The sequence below is a fragment of the Battus philenor genome, unplaced genomic scaffold (genome assembly GCF_028537555.1).
Source record: "Battus philenor isolate CCGP_79_NKW_IND1 unplaced genomic scaffold, ilBatPhil1.0.hap1 SCAF_17, whole genome shotgun sequence".
NCBI lineage: Eukaryota > Metazoa > Arthropoda > Insecta > Lepidoptera > Papilionidae > Battus > Battus philenor.
Window position 1 is genome coordinate 8,081,649 of NW_027181679.1, and position 17,178 is coordinate 8,098,826.

General features: G+C 33.4%; 2 protein-coding genes across 2 annotated transcripts; both read right to left on the reverse strand.

Moving 5' to 3' along the window:
* Positions 1–236: 236 nt before the first annotated feature.
* LOC137920049 (very long chain fatty acid elongase 4-like) lies at positions 237–5,496 on the reverse strand. Its single transcript, XM_068763280.1, has 6 exons — positions 5,404–5,496; positions 4,841–5,031; positions 4,368–4,502; positions 2,088–2,193; positions 1,044–1,180; positions 237–416 (listed from the first exon to the last, which is right to left on the reverse strand). The coding sequence occupies exons 1-6, from the start codon at positions 5,462–5,464 to the stop codon at positions 237–239; spliced, it is 810 nt and encodes a 269-aa protein (XP_068619381.1). The 5' UTR covers positions 5,465–5,496.
* A 960-nt stretch (positions 5,497–6,456) lies between these two features.
* On the reverse strand, positions 6,457–16,461 carry LOC137919801 (aldo-keto reductase family 1 member A1-like). Its single transcript, XM_068762997.1, has 6 exons — positions 16,259–16,461; positions 14,925–15,105; positions 14,404–14,591; positions 8,303–8,541; positions 7,397–7,547; positions 6,457–6,732 (listed from the first exon to the last, which is right to left on the reverse strand). Exons 1-6 carry the CDS (start codon positions 16,328–16,330, stop codon positions 6,580–6,582), a joined length of 984 nt encoding a protein of 327 aa, XP_068619098.1. The 5' UTR covers positions 16,331–16,461; the 3' UTR covers positions 6,457–6,579.
* Between the last annotated feature and the right edge of the window lie 717 nt (positions 16,462–17,178).

Consider the following 17,178-nt stretch of genomic DNA (forward strand, 5'->3'; position numbering starts at 1 on the left):
GGAAGACCTGGACCTGAAATCTGTGGGGAAGGCTTATGTCCAGTAGTGGACGTCTTACGGCTGATTTTATGTCAGTGATGTGTGAAAATAAATTATACTCATATAATAAATAAGACAATTGTTTATTAAAATTATTAATTGATACTATAAATAAGGCGATGTGAAATGAAACTCAATCAATAGACGTAAGCAAAACTTTATTAGTCAAATAAATAAAATAGAGAAATACAATGTCTTTAATTAGTTTTAGATGCAATTTTCTTATTTTTAATATATGTTTTGTAATAAAAATCTCCGAATAAAATGACTAAGAAAACGTTTTGTGGAATAAGTATGTATGCAGGCTGCTTAGGGACTGGACAGTCTTGAGCGACGGCGAGAGCCACGTAATGAAATAGAATTATCGTGAATTGCACCTGAAAAATAAACATTGATTTAAAATGGTGAGAAACGCACAAGACGTTTTAATTCTGTAAAATAATTCAATGAAGATTTGAAATAAATAAATGTTTTTAAAATAATAAAGATAAGTAATTGAACATAAACTTTAATTATAATCGTAATTTTGCACGAGGATTGTCAATTCTCAAATAATTGTTTTACTAAGAATTCAGTGTCTTACTGTCCTCTGATCTTGTTTTTAATTTTGTCTACAAGCAACGTAAGGTATTCGTTTAAATTTTTTTAGTATTTAAATTTCAAAACCCATGTGAATATTTTTTAAAACAGGAAATAATCGTTATATATGTTAATTAATTACCTATAACGTAAAAAAGTAAATATAAAGTAACTTTAAATTAATTTGGGGTCTCACTATTTTATAAAAAACTATCAAACAAAAATCAAGGAATTTTTTAGGCACAGACTGGTGAAAGGCATATTACTACATTTCAGAGTATGTTCACGATAAAGATGTTTGAACATTCATTTTTATAATTTAAAAAAATATAAAAGGATGCTGTACGACATGACTTAACTGTAACTGACATTTTTAAATGTAATTATCTCATATACTAAAGCTATTTTGACTTTGAATGACTTACGATTTGTATCTGCGTAACATGTTTTTTCCACCAAATTGACTTTTTATATGATTCGTCTAAAACGGTCAGCAAGTAATACGCGTACATAATAACGTGAACTAACGAATTAATACATATTACTAACGTTAAGTGTCCACCTGCAAAGAAATATTACTTTGAATGTATTTTTTTTATATTAATTGTATCAAACCTAGAAGTCTCCTTAACACTACTATGCCTGTTCAGGTACTTAACCGTCAAAGTTTTAAAGTATTGTAAATATTAAAAGAAAATTTTAATTAAATGTTTAATTTTAAACTAAGGTTATATGTAAGTATATGCATTAATTAAACAGATGTTTCAATTGCGACTAAAACGCGTCAGGAAAAACTATTAACTATTAACTTTGCCGTCGTGGGAAGAAAGTTTTTTCATATTCCAACAAGCTATTTTTATAAGTAGGTATAGCTTACAGTATAGTATTAGTTACGGCCTTACTTCTTATGATAGCAGAATAACACTCATATTTTTATGCCTGTAGCACATCTCTGTTGCGAAACTATGCGGGGAACCGCGATAGTTTATGTTTCGTCTTGTGCTTTAACTTTTATGGACAGCGAAATAGAAGTGAAATGTATCGAAGTTCTGTTTCGCTGCCGTGTAATAAGGTTAATTCGAGTTGAAACAAAATGTATGAAAAACAAGCCGCCCGTAGGGCGCTCGTGTTCGATAACTGCCGCCACCGCGTTGGCTGGCCGCTTCTATCATATTTTGCCTGGAGGAGCGCCGCGGCGCCCCCTGAGACAGCGGCGCTCGTGTGCATTGCATACTCTGCACTATAGGTTAAGCCGCACCTGCTGCTTCGCAATTAGTAAACGCAGCATCGCTACAATAAATCGCCTTGGGCGACGGTCTTGGCCGTTTCACTGGACTAATCTCGAAAATGTTTGAATAATTTTTGATTTGTTTTCCCGGATAGAGACTATTAAAGGATATAGTTGAAGCCTCGCAACAATTGTTTTTCTGTGTATTTTACCTTTTGAAGGTCTTACCATTTTTTCTTACCTGGAACCCATTTAACCATTCCCCAAGAAACAGCGACCATTCCGCAATGGTGGTATACGTGCAAAAATGTAACCTGATTTTGTTTCTTCCTTAATACAAAAAATATCTGTAAATAAAAAAAATATCAATGTACAGGAACACTTGAACAAATGTGTATTGCTTTTTTTAAAATACAAGGAAAGTACGCCTGATGATAAGTATTTTTAATTGCTTGTTATCTACAATTAAGTAAGCGAAATATAGGTACATAATATAACCCGTAACTTTTTTACAGGAAGGAAAAGCTTTAGGAACAAGGGAGTCATGTCGGATTTGCACCGAATAAAACACGCGTGATGGTTCTCCATCGTCCCTATCTGGTAGGGCCACGGGAACAACAGGTACTTTTTCACATATCTGCAGCACTGCTAATGATAGTTACTCAAAATATTTCGTTCCGTTGAGATAAATCTCTCTTTACTCCTCCTCCTACTCCGTTTTCTTCAATCAACGTGAACTACGGACTCCACCTCATAAAGGTGAATGGGACGAACAGAGCGAGTACGCGAGCGTAGCGAAGAATAGGGTATAGTCCCAACCTTATGCGGCGATTCGGATCCTTGGTTTCATCACCGACAGTAATTCGCCACTACGGCCGCTGCATCTGTGGTGCGACAGAACGGCGCTTCTCTTTATCGGCACTACTCTCCACTCGTGACTCCGAAACATTTTCGAAAGTGGACGCAGATGCTTTCACTTTCGTTTCACTTGCCTCCGAAGACGCTTCAAGAGTAATTAAGAGTGCCAGCCGCTGGTTAACCTTACACTTTGAGCTAGCCACATAAGTTTCTTTTATCTTCATCATGGATGACCAGGTCTTGTCTACTATTTATTTTTGCCGCCATAAAACCGCTTCAGATCAAACTTACAGAACAAACTTTACAAAACAGACCTGCCAGCAGTAAATGATGTTTATGTACGTTTCACGAAGTGAAATTTGCTAAATCGTTTGGACCCTAACTACCTTGGTTTATTACATTTACGTCTATAACAATTACACTCGCACAACTTTATGGCAGAAGCCATCGAACAGTTTAAGAATAGTCTTAGGTGTAAAAAATTGTCTATTAATGATATGCACATACAGGGTGTCCGGTGGCAGAACTGATTTCAAATTAGACGTGATATCGCCTTCGACGGAAGAGCAATGCGCGTTCGCAATCGAAGCGTATTTAAAGGTCAATGATTTGTGTGCAATTGAACGTCGACAGTAATGTTCTCGGTACAATATTCGAAGGCTACGTAATGTTCCAAGTGATACGTTCGGGGGTGCGGAGGTTTCGAGCGATAGGTTCAACAATAAACAACCTGCGGCCGGGCCATAGCCGAACATCAAGAAGTTATGAAAACATAGAACTCGTGGCAAACAGCTTGAACAATAATCCGCCCCAGTCAGTGCGCAAAAGAGCGGCTGTTCTATGGCTCCCCAAGGCCATTATGTACGAAATAATGAAGAATATTAAATTTTAGCCCTTTAAAATTCAGATCGTGCAAGAACTTATACCCAATGATTATGAATTGGGTAAAAATTTCTATGAGACGATGTTGCAGCGATTTTGTACAGTAAACACTATTTTTGGAATGACGAAGCCCATTTTCTTTTAAACGGATGGATCAATAAAAACATTGCCTTTATTGGTCGTTCTAAGGATATAACCCACGATTGAAGCATCGGCAGCCACTACACAGTCCCAAAGCGACGGTCTGATGCTCTTTATCCAGATAAAGACCGTCATTCCATTGCTGGCAATGAAATCATCACATTTTTTTGAAAATCTTCGAGGGCTTTCAATAACTGTGACCGGTGTTTTTTAATGGCAAATGTTAAATAAATAATTACTTCATGCCATTATTAATAAAACATCTTGCCTTAACTTTGCATATGTGGTTTCAATGAGATGGTGCACACCCTACTTGGTTAGTGAAACTATGGCGTCTCTTGATTTCTTCCCTGAAATATTGCTAAGTCGTTTTGGTGAATGGTTGGTTTTGCAGTGGACGGTATGAAATACCGAGGTCAGATTCCAAGTGTGCCCGACGTAATAGCTATAATTTCGATGTCATTATTTTCTACAAAGCATCCACACAATTCTTCTCAAAAACTTTTATTGAAATAAATGATTAATTGTGGTACTTTTCTTTAATTTGAATTGAAAAACCGGATTCTGTCATTGAACATCCTATTTAAAGTACTAACTTTCCATCATCCGTTTCGGCTAAATAACTGAATAAACAACTCACCGTATCCAATAGATCCGTTAATTTTATAATAAAGTATGTGTAACAAACTTTCCATGCGTACTCAATGCTATCTGGTCCGTCACCGATCGGTTGACAAACTATTTTATAGTGTTTTAACCACCCCAATTTTAAGCTCTGGAATTTGAAAAAAAATGTACTTCGAACAATAATAATTATTTAAATGGTTCCTCAAGGTTTTTGATAAATAAAAACAACTTTAAGTCACGGACAAGATGTCGAATTATATGAACCTATACATATGTGTGCATTAGTTAAATGATAAAAATGATAGCATATAAGACCTTCTTGACTGAACTCTTTAATCGTTTTAAAAAAAAAATCATTACTCCTTCGTTAAATTCTATCAGTCGTAATAATTATTTCAATGTTCCGAAAATAGGCTGGATACCAAAAATATTTAGACTTAAAGATAAAACAATCAAAGGCTTATGAAAATAAGTTTTGTAACTCACATTATAAACAACGTACAAACAGTAAAAGATCTGAATGAAGTTGTAAAATACTATTATTCTACGTAGATCGTAGGCTGGTCGATGTCTCATATATTCAGGCAACCAGCGTAGTACTGTTAGTAAATAAATCGTGAGGATCATCAGTCCGGGCCATGGTGTTCTCATTAGAGGCCAATGTTGTGTGGTCGGATCTGAAATTTTTAATTTTGCCTTCCGTTAAAATGTCATGAAAATTAAAAAGAAGGGCTTATTTATCGGAGAATTAAGTCCGAAACGTAATCTTTGAAATTAAATATGTATTTTGAGAACCATTTCAAGACGCATAAGTCATATATAATTGAACAACTTTTAAAAATTATTATAAAAATTAATGGGTTTATCTTTTGGAAATTTTGATATAGATCACTAGTGTTAACAAAGATGGCGTTAAGACTTTAAAAATGGAAGCGGTCAGTATATGTGGACGCAATAACTGACTTAAACATAATAAACAATACTTAACACTAACAAAAAATCAAACCAAGAAAAAAAGTTCTACGTAAAATTATGTATTAAATCGTTACCAGCAATGTCATCGTTTAGATAGTAATATAACTTCCCTGTTTCCTTCAAAATGAATGCCATAATTTTGTACACCAAATAAACACTGTCCTTCACTGTGGATCAAACTAAACTGAAATGCTAGTCATTCCCGGCTGCGATCAAGGGTAAACGCTTTGGCAAAGGGATCAAAGTGTTCACACTCTTAAAGGTGAAGTTTATTCATTAGCAAGTCAAATTTAAGAATGAGAAAAAAACTCTGTAATGCACCAAAAGGTTAATAGGTTAATTACTTAAAAAAATAATTGGGTCATTAAATTGTTATATGGATAAATTAAAAAAAAAGTTTACATTCGTTGTATTTTTTATCTACGATATACTAAGTAGTAACTAGTGTGTGTGTGCAAGAGCTAGATTGCAAGCGGGACAGAAACTCTAACTTTTTCCTAATGTTTGAACGACCGTAGATTAATATATCGTAAGTGGTATACAGGGTGATTGGTCATAGGTTTAAAAGGAGTGAATTTATAACTTATTTGCTATCAATTAACGTATGGTACACCTTATTCAAAAACTAATGGTTTCGGTAATATCTAACCTTATGATAATATAGTAAAAAGGCGTTTTCAAAATTCAGATTACATATTGAAAATTAATTATTGTTTACAATCTGTCCCTGTAGATTTTTTACTTTCAGAAGTTATTGGCCAGTCGCATTCCAGTAAAATATAAATTTATGTTACATACTTCAAAGTGATTATTTCATACTGGACGATTGTTAAATAGGTGAAGAAACTATTAAGCTTTTTAGTTACTAATGAGCTATACATTCACCCGTTTTTAACTTTTAAACTTGTAATCAATCACCCGGTGTATAAGATCGTTTATTATTAATGTAAAGCACTGTACAATATATAGTGTATTTATTTACTTTTCCGCGTTCTGGGTAAACGACACCTACACTTGTAAAGGTTAACGACTCCATTGTTGGAACTGCCCTAATGCCGAAAGGATCTTTTTATCAGGGTATTTTAAATAAATTTCAGTAACAGTTTTTAATTTTTATTACATATTCGTACAATTGTTATTGTATAAGGATAAAGAAATATAAACAATATTTATGTAAATAAAATGTATATCAATGAGATAAAACATGATAAAATTTAAAACACTTTAGGTCTTTCATTTGTTTTCTTCATTCAAGAATGCTTATTTTTGAAAGGAAATTCTGGATGTTTTTCAATACCTACAAAGAAAGAAAAATCACAGATTCGTCCATTCTCCCCGCGATCAAGTGCGTTTAACTCGTTCATTTCACCGTCTGACAATACAAAATCCCACACTGAAATATTCTGAAAATGAAATTGTTTAGTTGTACAACTTGTGGAACTTACAATTCAAATTCGTAATTTAAGCAACAAATGTCTTAATTTTTACATGGTAGACAACACAAGAAAACTAAGTTTATATTTACGCTGTCAGTGTTTTTATTAAAACATATTACTATAATTAAAAATGCAGTTAAACAGTAGGTAGTAAAGACGACCAGAAATAATAAAGGAAATTAGTGAGGATAGTATATAAAAGAGGATATACTTCTGTTTGGAACAGCACTAGGAGTCAAGACTATATGCATTTAACGTCATCATTACTCTATCGGTCTTATTGAAAATTTATGTATGACCTATGTCCAGAAGTGGACTTCCAATGGCTGAAATAATGATGATGATGATGCAGGCTAACGCTTGAGTTTAAGGTTGTTAAATCTATGGTCAGTAGTATGTGACACTAAATTGTTTTGTGCATTGGCTTGTAAGGGTTGTTTGATTTCTTAAGTACTTTATTTTAGAAATGTTTCACCATTAAACTATATTTACGTTAAAGTGAACAGGTAACATTCAAATAACTAAACAGTCCTTCAAGGTCCTTTTTAAATTGGTTGTACTTATCTAGGCAGCACAATCCATGATAAACCTAGCCTGTTACTAAGTCAGGTGCATATACTATACTTTATACCTCTTTGATCCTAGTAGGATTCGTACTTTTCGGTATAGCTGCTACCCCGCTCTGCAGGAGATGTCTGAGCAGTACTTGTGCTGGCGTTCGCTTGTGCGTTTGTGCTATTTTAATCACAGCTGGCAACTGCAGCAGGTCAGGATACTCGCGTCTGTGGACAAGTTTCACGTTTTAGTAAAATAACAAATTTGAAATTTTGTTTCGAGTAATGATTTACACATCCGGAAACTATCCAAAGATCGTCGAAGAATTGTACCAAGCAGTTCTCTATTAAAAATAAACAAGAGTAAAATACGGAATGTAGTACATATAAACACTTGTTTTGATTAATATATTGAAGTTTTCATCATTATCATTTCAACTGTGCGACGTCCACAGCTGGACATATTAGCAAAAGGCCGATTAGAAGCGGCTTGCATCTAGCGTTTTTCAACGACCTTAACAAAGTCATCTGTCCTTGGTACGTCCACACACGTACCAAGTTGCGGTTGTGGATACGTGGTCTCCACTCCCGAACCTTGAGGCCTCATCGGTCATCTGTTCTGCGCGCTATATGGCCTATCCATTACAACTTTAATTTCCCAATCTGGTATAATCCAGCAGATTGGCTAGTTAAAGAGTATACTCTTGTTCATTTTTAGATCTACTTATTCCTGATTTGATAGCACAAAGAAATCCCGAGCCGTCATACCTCGGTGAGCGACTGTCAGCTGGACAATAAGGCTTGAAGTGAGAGACCACATTTCTGGGATGTAGGGCATTACATTCATAAACTATTAAAAAAATATTAATGGAAACTGTAGGTCTATGTCCAGCATTGAGCTTCCTACACTTGATATAATGACAATAATGATAATGGAATTTATTAAATGGTTTTGTATCGATGCTATTAATTAATTTTCAGACCCAGTTTTGGCGGCCAAAGCATCAGCTAGGGCTTTCGAGCCAAGAGGTGAGTACGCGACCACAGGCACGTCGAGGTCGTTAGCTGTCGCGATTAGCGAGCGCTGTTGGCACAGTAAATGCACCTCAACTTGCAGACAGGCCGGCTTGGCCACAGCACATAGACGTCTTAGTTGTTCTTCATTCACGTTCGAGACACCCAAGTGGCGAACACGCCCTGATTCTTTAAGCTTTTGCAGAGTCTGAAACATAAAGCATATTTTTTTATATCAGTATAAGAATTACACAGAGGCCTTAAAGATCGAGAGTGGAGACCACGGACTGGTAAGCGTAATGTAAGATGCTCACCCGTATGGTGGACAGACAACATTATAAAAATCGTCCAAAGACGTTACGGATTATAGAAATCCATAGAGAGGTCCATCATATCCAGCTGTGGAAGTTCTACGGCTGAAATAATGAAGATGCGAAGAATTACTAAAGTGGTGAACGTGTTATGTAAATGTTCTTGACGAGTCTAAAATTATCTCCTCAATTTTTAGAGTCATTACAAAGTCTTATAAATTGTCTGTGATAAATCAGCTAACTGCAAATTTAGATCTTAGTAATACATAATACAAAAATATTTATTTCGCGCTCTATAATATGTTTCTAAAGCTAGATCTCTTAATATCAATTCAATTGACTTCGGCTGTCAATACAGCTTGAAATCTAACTATAGTATGGAGATCATTTCGCATATGTTAACCAAGTCCGTTTCACAACTGTCTTCGTTGGACAGTATGTTCAACGTTAAATGGCAGAGACCTTATCAGGCAAAACAACCGAACGTTATCCATTTGTTCGTGTATAATTTAATCCGGAGGTTCAAACATCCAAACTCGAAAATGTCGCACAGAGGCCTTAAAGATCGAGAGTGGAGACCACGGACTGGTAAGCGTAATGTAAGATGCTCACCCGTATGGTGGACAGACAACATTATAAAAATCGTCCAAAGACGTTACGGATTATAGAAATCCATAGAGAGGTCCATCATATCCAGCTGTGGAAGTTCTACGGCTGAAATAATGAAGATGCGAAGAATTACTAAAGTGGTGAACGTGTTATGTAAATGTTCTTGACGAGTCTAAAATTATCTCCTCAATTTTTAGAGTCATTACAAAGTCTTATAAATTGTCTGTGATAAATCAGCTAACTGCAAATTTAGATCTTAGTAATACATAATACAAAAATATTTATTTCGCGCTCTATAATATGTGTATATATTATTTAAAAATGTGTAGCCTGTTATGCGGACATTTACTGTAAATTCTTTTACATGAGTTAAGTGAAATTCCTTGAATGAAATGAATTAGTAATTTAAAGATAAATTGTGGCAACACGTATTATTTCACTTAATTACGTTAGTTGGAAAAAACCAAGTAGATTTTTAACATGAAATTTTAAATTTGAAGTATATGCCAATAATAAACTGAAAAATAATCGAATACCTATTGTGTCGTCTATTTCGGTTCTTCTTTTTTTACATAAATTTCACCCGGCCCGCAAATTTTCTTTACTGCCGGAATATTGGGAGAAATATTCCTTGAGTGGTGAGGTGTCTCATCAATACGTAATTGTTTTTCATGTATTTTCAAATTGATAATACTGCGAGTACTCGACAACGTTTCTGTAGAGGTGTGGTTAAATCGTTCGGGGACATGAAGCACCAATACGTTATCATTTTTTGTTCTGTGCGACATTTTCGAGTTTGGATGTTTGAACCTCCGGATTAAATTATACACGAACAAGTGGATAACGTTCGGTTGTTTTGCCTGATAACGTCTCTGCCATTTAACGTTGAACATACTGTCCAACGAAGACAGTTGTGAAACGGACTTAGTTAACATATGCGAAATGATCTCCATACTATAGTTAGATTTCAAGCTGTATTGACAGCCGAAGTCAATTGAATTGATATTAAGAGATCTAGCCTTAGAAACATCAGTTTGAAATGTTTGCAACTTTGATCTATTATTATTATCTAACAAAGATACTGCTTTCGGTGTGTTTTCCACGCCACCGACATTTTTCTGCTTAAACAGTGGGTTTGAAAGTATTTTCTTTTTGGCCTTTTTTATTATTTTGCGTAAAGAATATTTGAGTGAAAATTCAGAAGGTCCTAAGTAACCGGCATGGGATGAGGGTAATGAGTTTTGTTCGTTAGTAATTTGACTAAAGTCAATAGAACTTTTGCAGCATTGCGCTTTCTCTAATTCTTCGGTCTTCATAAAATTTCTTGAATGCATTATTTTCTGCTCACGTTTTGATTTTATTAAAATTGCATAGATTTTATGGTACAATAGACGCTGTTATGGTCATATTAACTTTCAGTACCGAGATCAACATTCATTCAAAGATATACATTTTCGCGCAAATAGCTAGTAGCTTGTGGTGGTCCTATTAAACTATCTATTACAACATCCCCGGCGTCTTCGAATCCAATCACATGTGAGGAAGTATTTTAAATTATCTATAACTTTTTCACAGAGGTAATTTGCCATTGCTTTCTTAATAATTGCGTAACTTGGTTTTTTCTTAATTCGTGATGCTTAAGCATCTTTGTGTATAATTCCGATCATGCACTCTAATGATGGGGAAGTGATGTCATATATTAAATGTGAAAATCCATATCCATTTTTCCTGTTATTTTATTTGACTAAAATTAACGTTTACATTTTTAGTATGACATGAAAATCTGTCATTATGAAGTCGTGTCGTGTGCTGTATTATCGAAAGAGTAAACAAAATGTTATAGAGTCATTAAAGATTTATAAAATATATGCAACGATATTATACGTTCATAGTAAAATGTGAAAGTATTTTTTATTGTTCTCTGCAATTTAACGAAATTGAAATCGATGACATTTTAAAATTATTTAGCATATTTACAATATACATATGAATATTCCCTGAACAAATTTTAATAATATTAATATAAAAATTTGTCCTAGGAAATATATTTATATTAAATTTTGTTGTTTCAAATGTTTAATATAATTTTAACAAGTTTGAATGCATGATGCGTTGAGAGTGAAAAATTAACGACAATTCGTTATATTTGTTTCTCATTGGGGATGCGAATATTTTTAATTTTTTAAAGCTAAAACCAAGATATACCTGTACCTTGTCATAGCTCGTGTTATCGGATTGTACCTATTTGTGTAAATTTTACTGTCACATGCTTAAGTTATAAATTGTTTAACTTCAAGAGATTTTAATATAATTTATTTTTAATAATATCATACCTCAAAGGAAGGAGTCAAGTTAGACGCTTAACGAAACGCAGTTTACATAAAGAATGTGGGTTATTGATTACTTTTTAGTATATAAGTATTGAAAAAGTAATAATCTTAAGAAAAGTTGTAACATCTGCAGGGTAGATCCGTTCTGTGTGATCAATTAATATAGTTCGTGAAAAACTTACAAACGTTGACATAAAATTTTTTATCATTAAAATGTAGAAAATTAAAAAGTGTTGTAATGCCTATCAAATTTCTTCAGTAATATATAAACTAGGAATTTAATACACATAACAATTAATGATTGATTTTTGTACGTGCATATTTAATTGCTATTTTAATACGAAATTTCATTTATAACGCTTATTCATTCTTTTATATTAAAGTCTACGGGTAAAAACCTGGATGTGCAGCATAAGACAAAGCACTAAGGCGATTTATCGAAGAGGCATACGCTTTGTAGGGAGCGTTCATCGGCTAATAAGAAAAAATGAATAAAAAAAAGTATAAAATTAAAAACAATGTTTTTATTTCCTTCTATTTTTTCATAAATTTTTCGATGAACTGTTTCTTGAATGTTTGTTATGGTTTAATTAAAAACAATTTGCATCTGATTCCCTGTAAGGCCATTGCCTTCAGAGAAAAAACCAAATGATGATTTCTATTCCAATCTAAAAATTTTGTCATTTTGAAGTGAAAAAGGATGTTATATTTTTATAAGTGTTAGTAACGATAGCTTTAAATACTTTGCCATAAGTATTAAAAATTTTCTTCTCATTTAAGGTTCTGTTATGATTTTCGATGCTCATTTGTGACGTCTCTAATTTAATCGAAGCCTCTTCGTTATAACTACTTGGCTTAGTTAAATCGATGGTTTCGTAAGAACTGTTGGGATTATTGCAATTGTAAAATGAATCACAATTTCTGGTCAGGTTTTTCTTTTCAGTACAACATGCGCAAAATATTTTTGGTAAGATTCGATAAAATGATTTTTTTTTACTTGTGATCGATGGGCTCCTTGTTGTATTAACGTTTTGAATCGTTTCGATTGAGGCCTGAGTACTTATCTCTGGTTGTTTTTGAACAGAGGTTATATTGTTTAATTCATTTGAAAAAATATCTGCACATATGGAACCGAATTCATTTTCTAACATATTTTCGTTTTGTTTAATATGTCTTCGGAGAATTGGTGTCCTGTATACTTTAGTCCAAGAGAAATGATTATTACATTTAGTATTTTTTTTGTTATTCACGTTATTCGAAATCTTTGAACGGTATTTTTTTCTTATATTACGTATTTGCAAATTTACCGAATAACTGCATTCTTTATAAATCGCATCATTTTTAAATTTATGCAGATCGCAACATCTTGTCATTTCTCCATCGCCGTAATGAGGGAATGAAACACCCATCATTCAAACGAATAGGTAATATTTTGGAAACAGAAAAAATTTAGTCAACATTTTAGAATCTAATAACATTGTTTACACTTTTTGTTCAATTTGTTAATGTGTATTGTGTCAAATGGACGTTAATTTAGAGATGATGCTATTGGTTCGTTTTGAAAAGGGTTGCACTCTTTCAAGGCACATTTTTCTTTTTCTATTTATTTGTATTCACAAAAATTATAAATACAAATATTTGCGTAATTATCTGTGTAAATTAAACGGTAACAATTAAAGTTTACGGTCTTAAAACGGGGGACAATGTATTTTTATTATTGTAATTTTATTTCAATCTTCCTTACACAATTACAACAGAAACAAAAATTGTACAGGAAAAATTTATGTAAAGTAGTTTTTGAAGTAAAGATTTTTCAATATTTCAAAACCTATTTTACTTTGTAACAATCTTTTTATTTTTATAATTTTGTTATTTCCTTGTCTTTACGATTATGCCGATAATTTGTGAAAATTGTATTATTTGATCGGTTATGTATCATAGATATTAAAAATATATAATATCATATATATAATTAAAATCAGAACGAGAAAATAAGAATCTTGGTAGCAATATCAAAATATCATATTTTGTTCAGTAATTCTATAGGCCCTTGGTTTATGTTAACGTGATTCGTGTTAAATTTAGCTAATATTTCGGGATTATTTATATACATAATATAGCTACGATGTCTTATAAATGATTGAATTGGCATAAATATGTTAGATTTAAGAAGTGACCATAAATTTAAACTTTTAAACGCGGTTTTTTATCCATGTTGTTACCGTCCAGTAAATGAAGTTCAATATAACTTTTGACTTTATTTCATCATCATCATCATTACTACAGTCGTATGACCTCCACTGTTGGACATAGGCCTCCCCTGTATTATGTATGTATGTATGTATGTAATTCGCCAGCATCTTCCGACGTCCTTAAAATATCGCCTGTTTACCTCTACCAATGGACTCTACTCCAGAATCTCAAGTCTATCGTAAGCAGATATCTATTCTGTGCGCTATGTGGCCTGCCCGTTGTCACTTCAACTTGCCAATACACGTGACTGAATTAATATTGTAAAAAAGATCTTTGCTCACATAAGGTAGCTCCAAAAACGGGGCTATAAAAAATATATAATGATTGTCGATTACTTTCATTTGTCTACGCATCACCTCATTTTTGATTCGATCTCGTAGAGAAATCTTGAGCATAGCCCACCCCATGAGTCATTGATTGACTGTGTTCCTTGCCATTGAAGCCGGAAATGAGAGACAACGTTTCAGTGCCGTAAGTCATTACTTCGTTAACATACAAGAAAATTATCACTAAACGCAAGCACAAACATAATTATTAATTATATCTACTGTATTTTAATTTTGTTACCTTCCAAACACCTATTAAATCAGTAGTTAAATCAACTTTCATGCTGCCATCGGGATTTTTGGGATGTAAGTCGCCAGGTACATCTTCGAAAGCGAAGGGAGTATGCATTAGATAAAGATCCAGGTAATCTAAGCCAAGATCTTGAAGTGAAGCATTAAAATATTTCTCTACCGACTCCGGCCTGTTTCCTGGAGACAAAAAGACAGTGTTATTTTTAGACCAATCTGTCTCCCAATATTTTAAATTTGATTATTTCTTAAATGGCAATGTTCCTTTTAATCTTTAGATACTAATCTTTCAAATTTTTAAACATTATTTTAATATTTGAAGCTGATGTTTATTATTATCATCATCGGGTCAGCCGCACGGGCTTCCCCCAACGATCGCTGCGGTGATCGGATTTGCGCTGCCCATAACCAGAGATTTCTCGCGACCTTGATTATGTCGTCGGTCGACCTAGAGGGACCAACCACTGCCGCGTCTACCGGCTCGTGTGGATAAATAATATTAAATATATGTACCTCCTGGTGGTAGCTTAGTCACGATGAACAATTGTTTTCTTTTCGTTGGTTCATCACCTATCCAGCGTTGCAGCGCCCGTCCCAAAGCAGCCTCGTTTTCATAAGCGCGAGCAGAATCGAAGTGACGATAACCAGCTTCCAAAGCTGACTCCACCGCTTTCTCCAATACCTCATCCGACGCCTTAAAGTAGTCAATACAATATTATAGTACGCAATATCTTTATAAATTGTTATTTCGGTTCTTTGTATTGACTTTCGGGCAATCTTAGAACTGAAATAATATTTGTGTTAATATATTAAAACCTATTGTTAGCTATGAGTACTTATAAATTAGTTCTCTACAGGAACGTTACATTAACATTTACTTATATTTCCAATTAACGAAGTTATAAATACAATGTTTTTGAGCAATGCCTTATCAGTAGTTGAGTTAATAATACGAGTATATTTAGTTATCATCTCACGGTAATGTTAATTAGAAACATAAATTAAATATGTTTAAAGAAGTAATTACAATTGTCTATCGAAAATTTTCAAAATTCTCTATGATAGCGCTCTCAAATAGTTATTGGTGAAGAAAATTTATGACGGCTTTATGTCAATCTAACGAAATAAATCTTGTTTACTTTTGTACACAATGTAGGTAAAATTTACGCAGTTATTCTACGTTAACTGTCAAAAGTTGATTTACAGATTTGTAATGATTTCTGATGTCTTCGCCTGGAATGTATTGTAATGACAATATTGTTAAAGAAAATAGTTCAAATGAGAGCAACTGTTGCCACGCTACCACTTCGAGAGGTTTGTCGCCGTCGAATGACGAGCGCGAAAATTCATATTCCTATTGCAGCGACGGATGGTCACACCATTGTTCCGAACATATCTATCACGCCGAGACTTGTAGTCGACCAATCTTCATTGCTGATTCCTCCACTAGACTCCACAAATCAAAATGGGACGTGATAAAGAACTGCTTAAAACGTTACATTAAATTGAAAAGAAACGAATGTGCTAAGATAAATTCTAAAGAATGCGACAGAGTGGATTATAGACAAGATAAAGATAGTAACGTTTGCATTCAGTTACAGCTGGAATCCAAGCCTTCTTCGGCTCTTGTGTCCGTTAAGAAATAAAATAATCATAATCATCTATGTATAAAAGGTTCAATATCAAAGTTCATTAAATAGTATACCGAGAGATTAATAAATTCAGTTCTCACGAGTTCATTGGCATCATTTTTAGTTCTGCATCTAAACTTTTATGTGTAAATTGTCAATGATTTGTGTTTTTCACGTCGTATTACTTTAAATACATACGTAATATTTATAACTCACCTGCCAAGTTCCAAAACCAATTCGAGGCATCCGATCTCCTCCGGGCAGTACGAAGTATTCCGGAATAGGCATAATGGAACCAACACAAACAGGATAGATTAAAAAGGCACAAATGTAATTTATTGTTATTATTATCAACGTATATTTATTCTTGTTTAATGAACTGAGACAGCATACAATGGAGGCGTCGCTACCTTTCAAACGCTACGGCACAACAGCCTTGATGCAAGAGTGATCTGACGCTAGAGACACCAATGTTTAGGTGGGATAGTGCTGGATTAATTTAACGAGCTACATTTAACTATTCATACTTCGTACTAAAATTGTTTTTATGAAATGAAATGCTAGGTGATAAATTACAAACACAGTAATTCTTTAGGACAGACCTATTTAATAAATCTTGATATATTACAGAAAGTGAATGTGTCTTACAGTATTACATCATCTATTTCATCTTGTGTAATGCTAAAAGAAATATATTTTTAATACATTGTAACTATGTTTTGTACTCGGTTAGTCTCAAGTTTTTAAAAATCACGGACACTGTATTCAAAACTTGTTGGATACCGTTGTTCATTAAATTCTTTCCGTTAACTGATTGCCTTTACCACGCAAACTAAACTACAGCATATTAGGTATAAATACACTTATAATTTAAATATTTATATTTTATTTTTTGTTATTAACAAAATTGTACGCGTCATATAAACATTGGAAGTTAAAATTTAAATTATTTAAAGTAAAAAAAATAAATACAAAACCCGAGTGTTAACCACGGAATAACTAGATCTAATACGACAAATTGTTAATACTAAATATATTCAATTGTTTTGAAACTTGCTTTCTTGACTGAAGCTTAATAAAAGTTTTTTTTTTTTTAATTTTATACCGAGATCAGATTACATTATTATATAATTTGA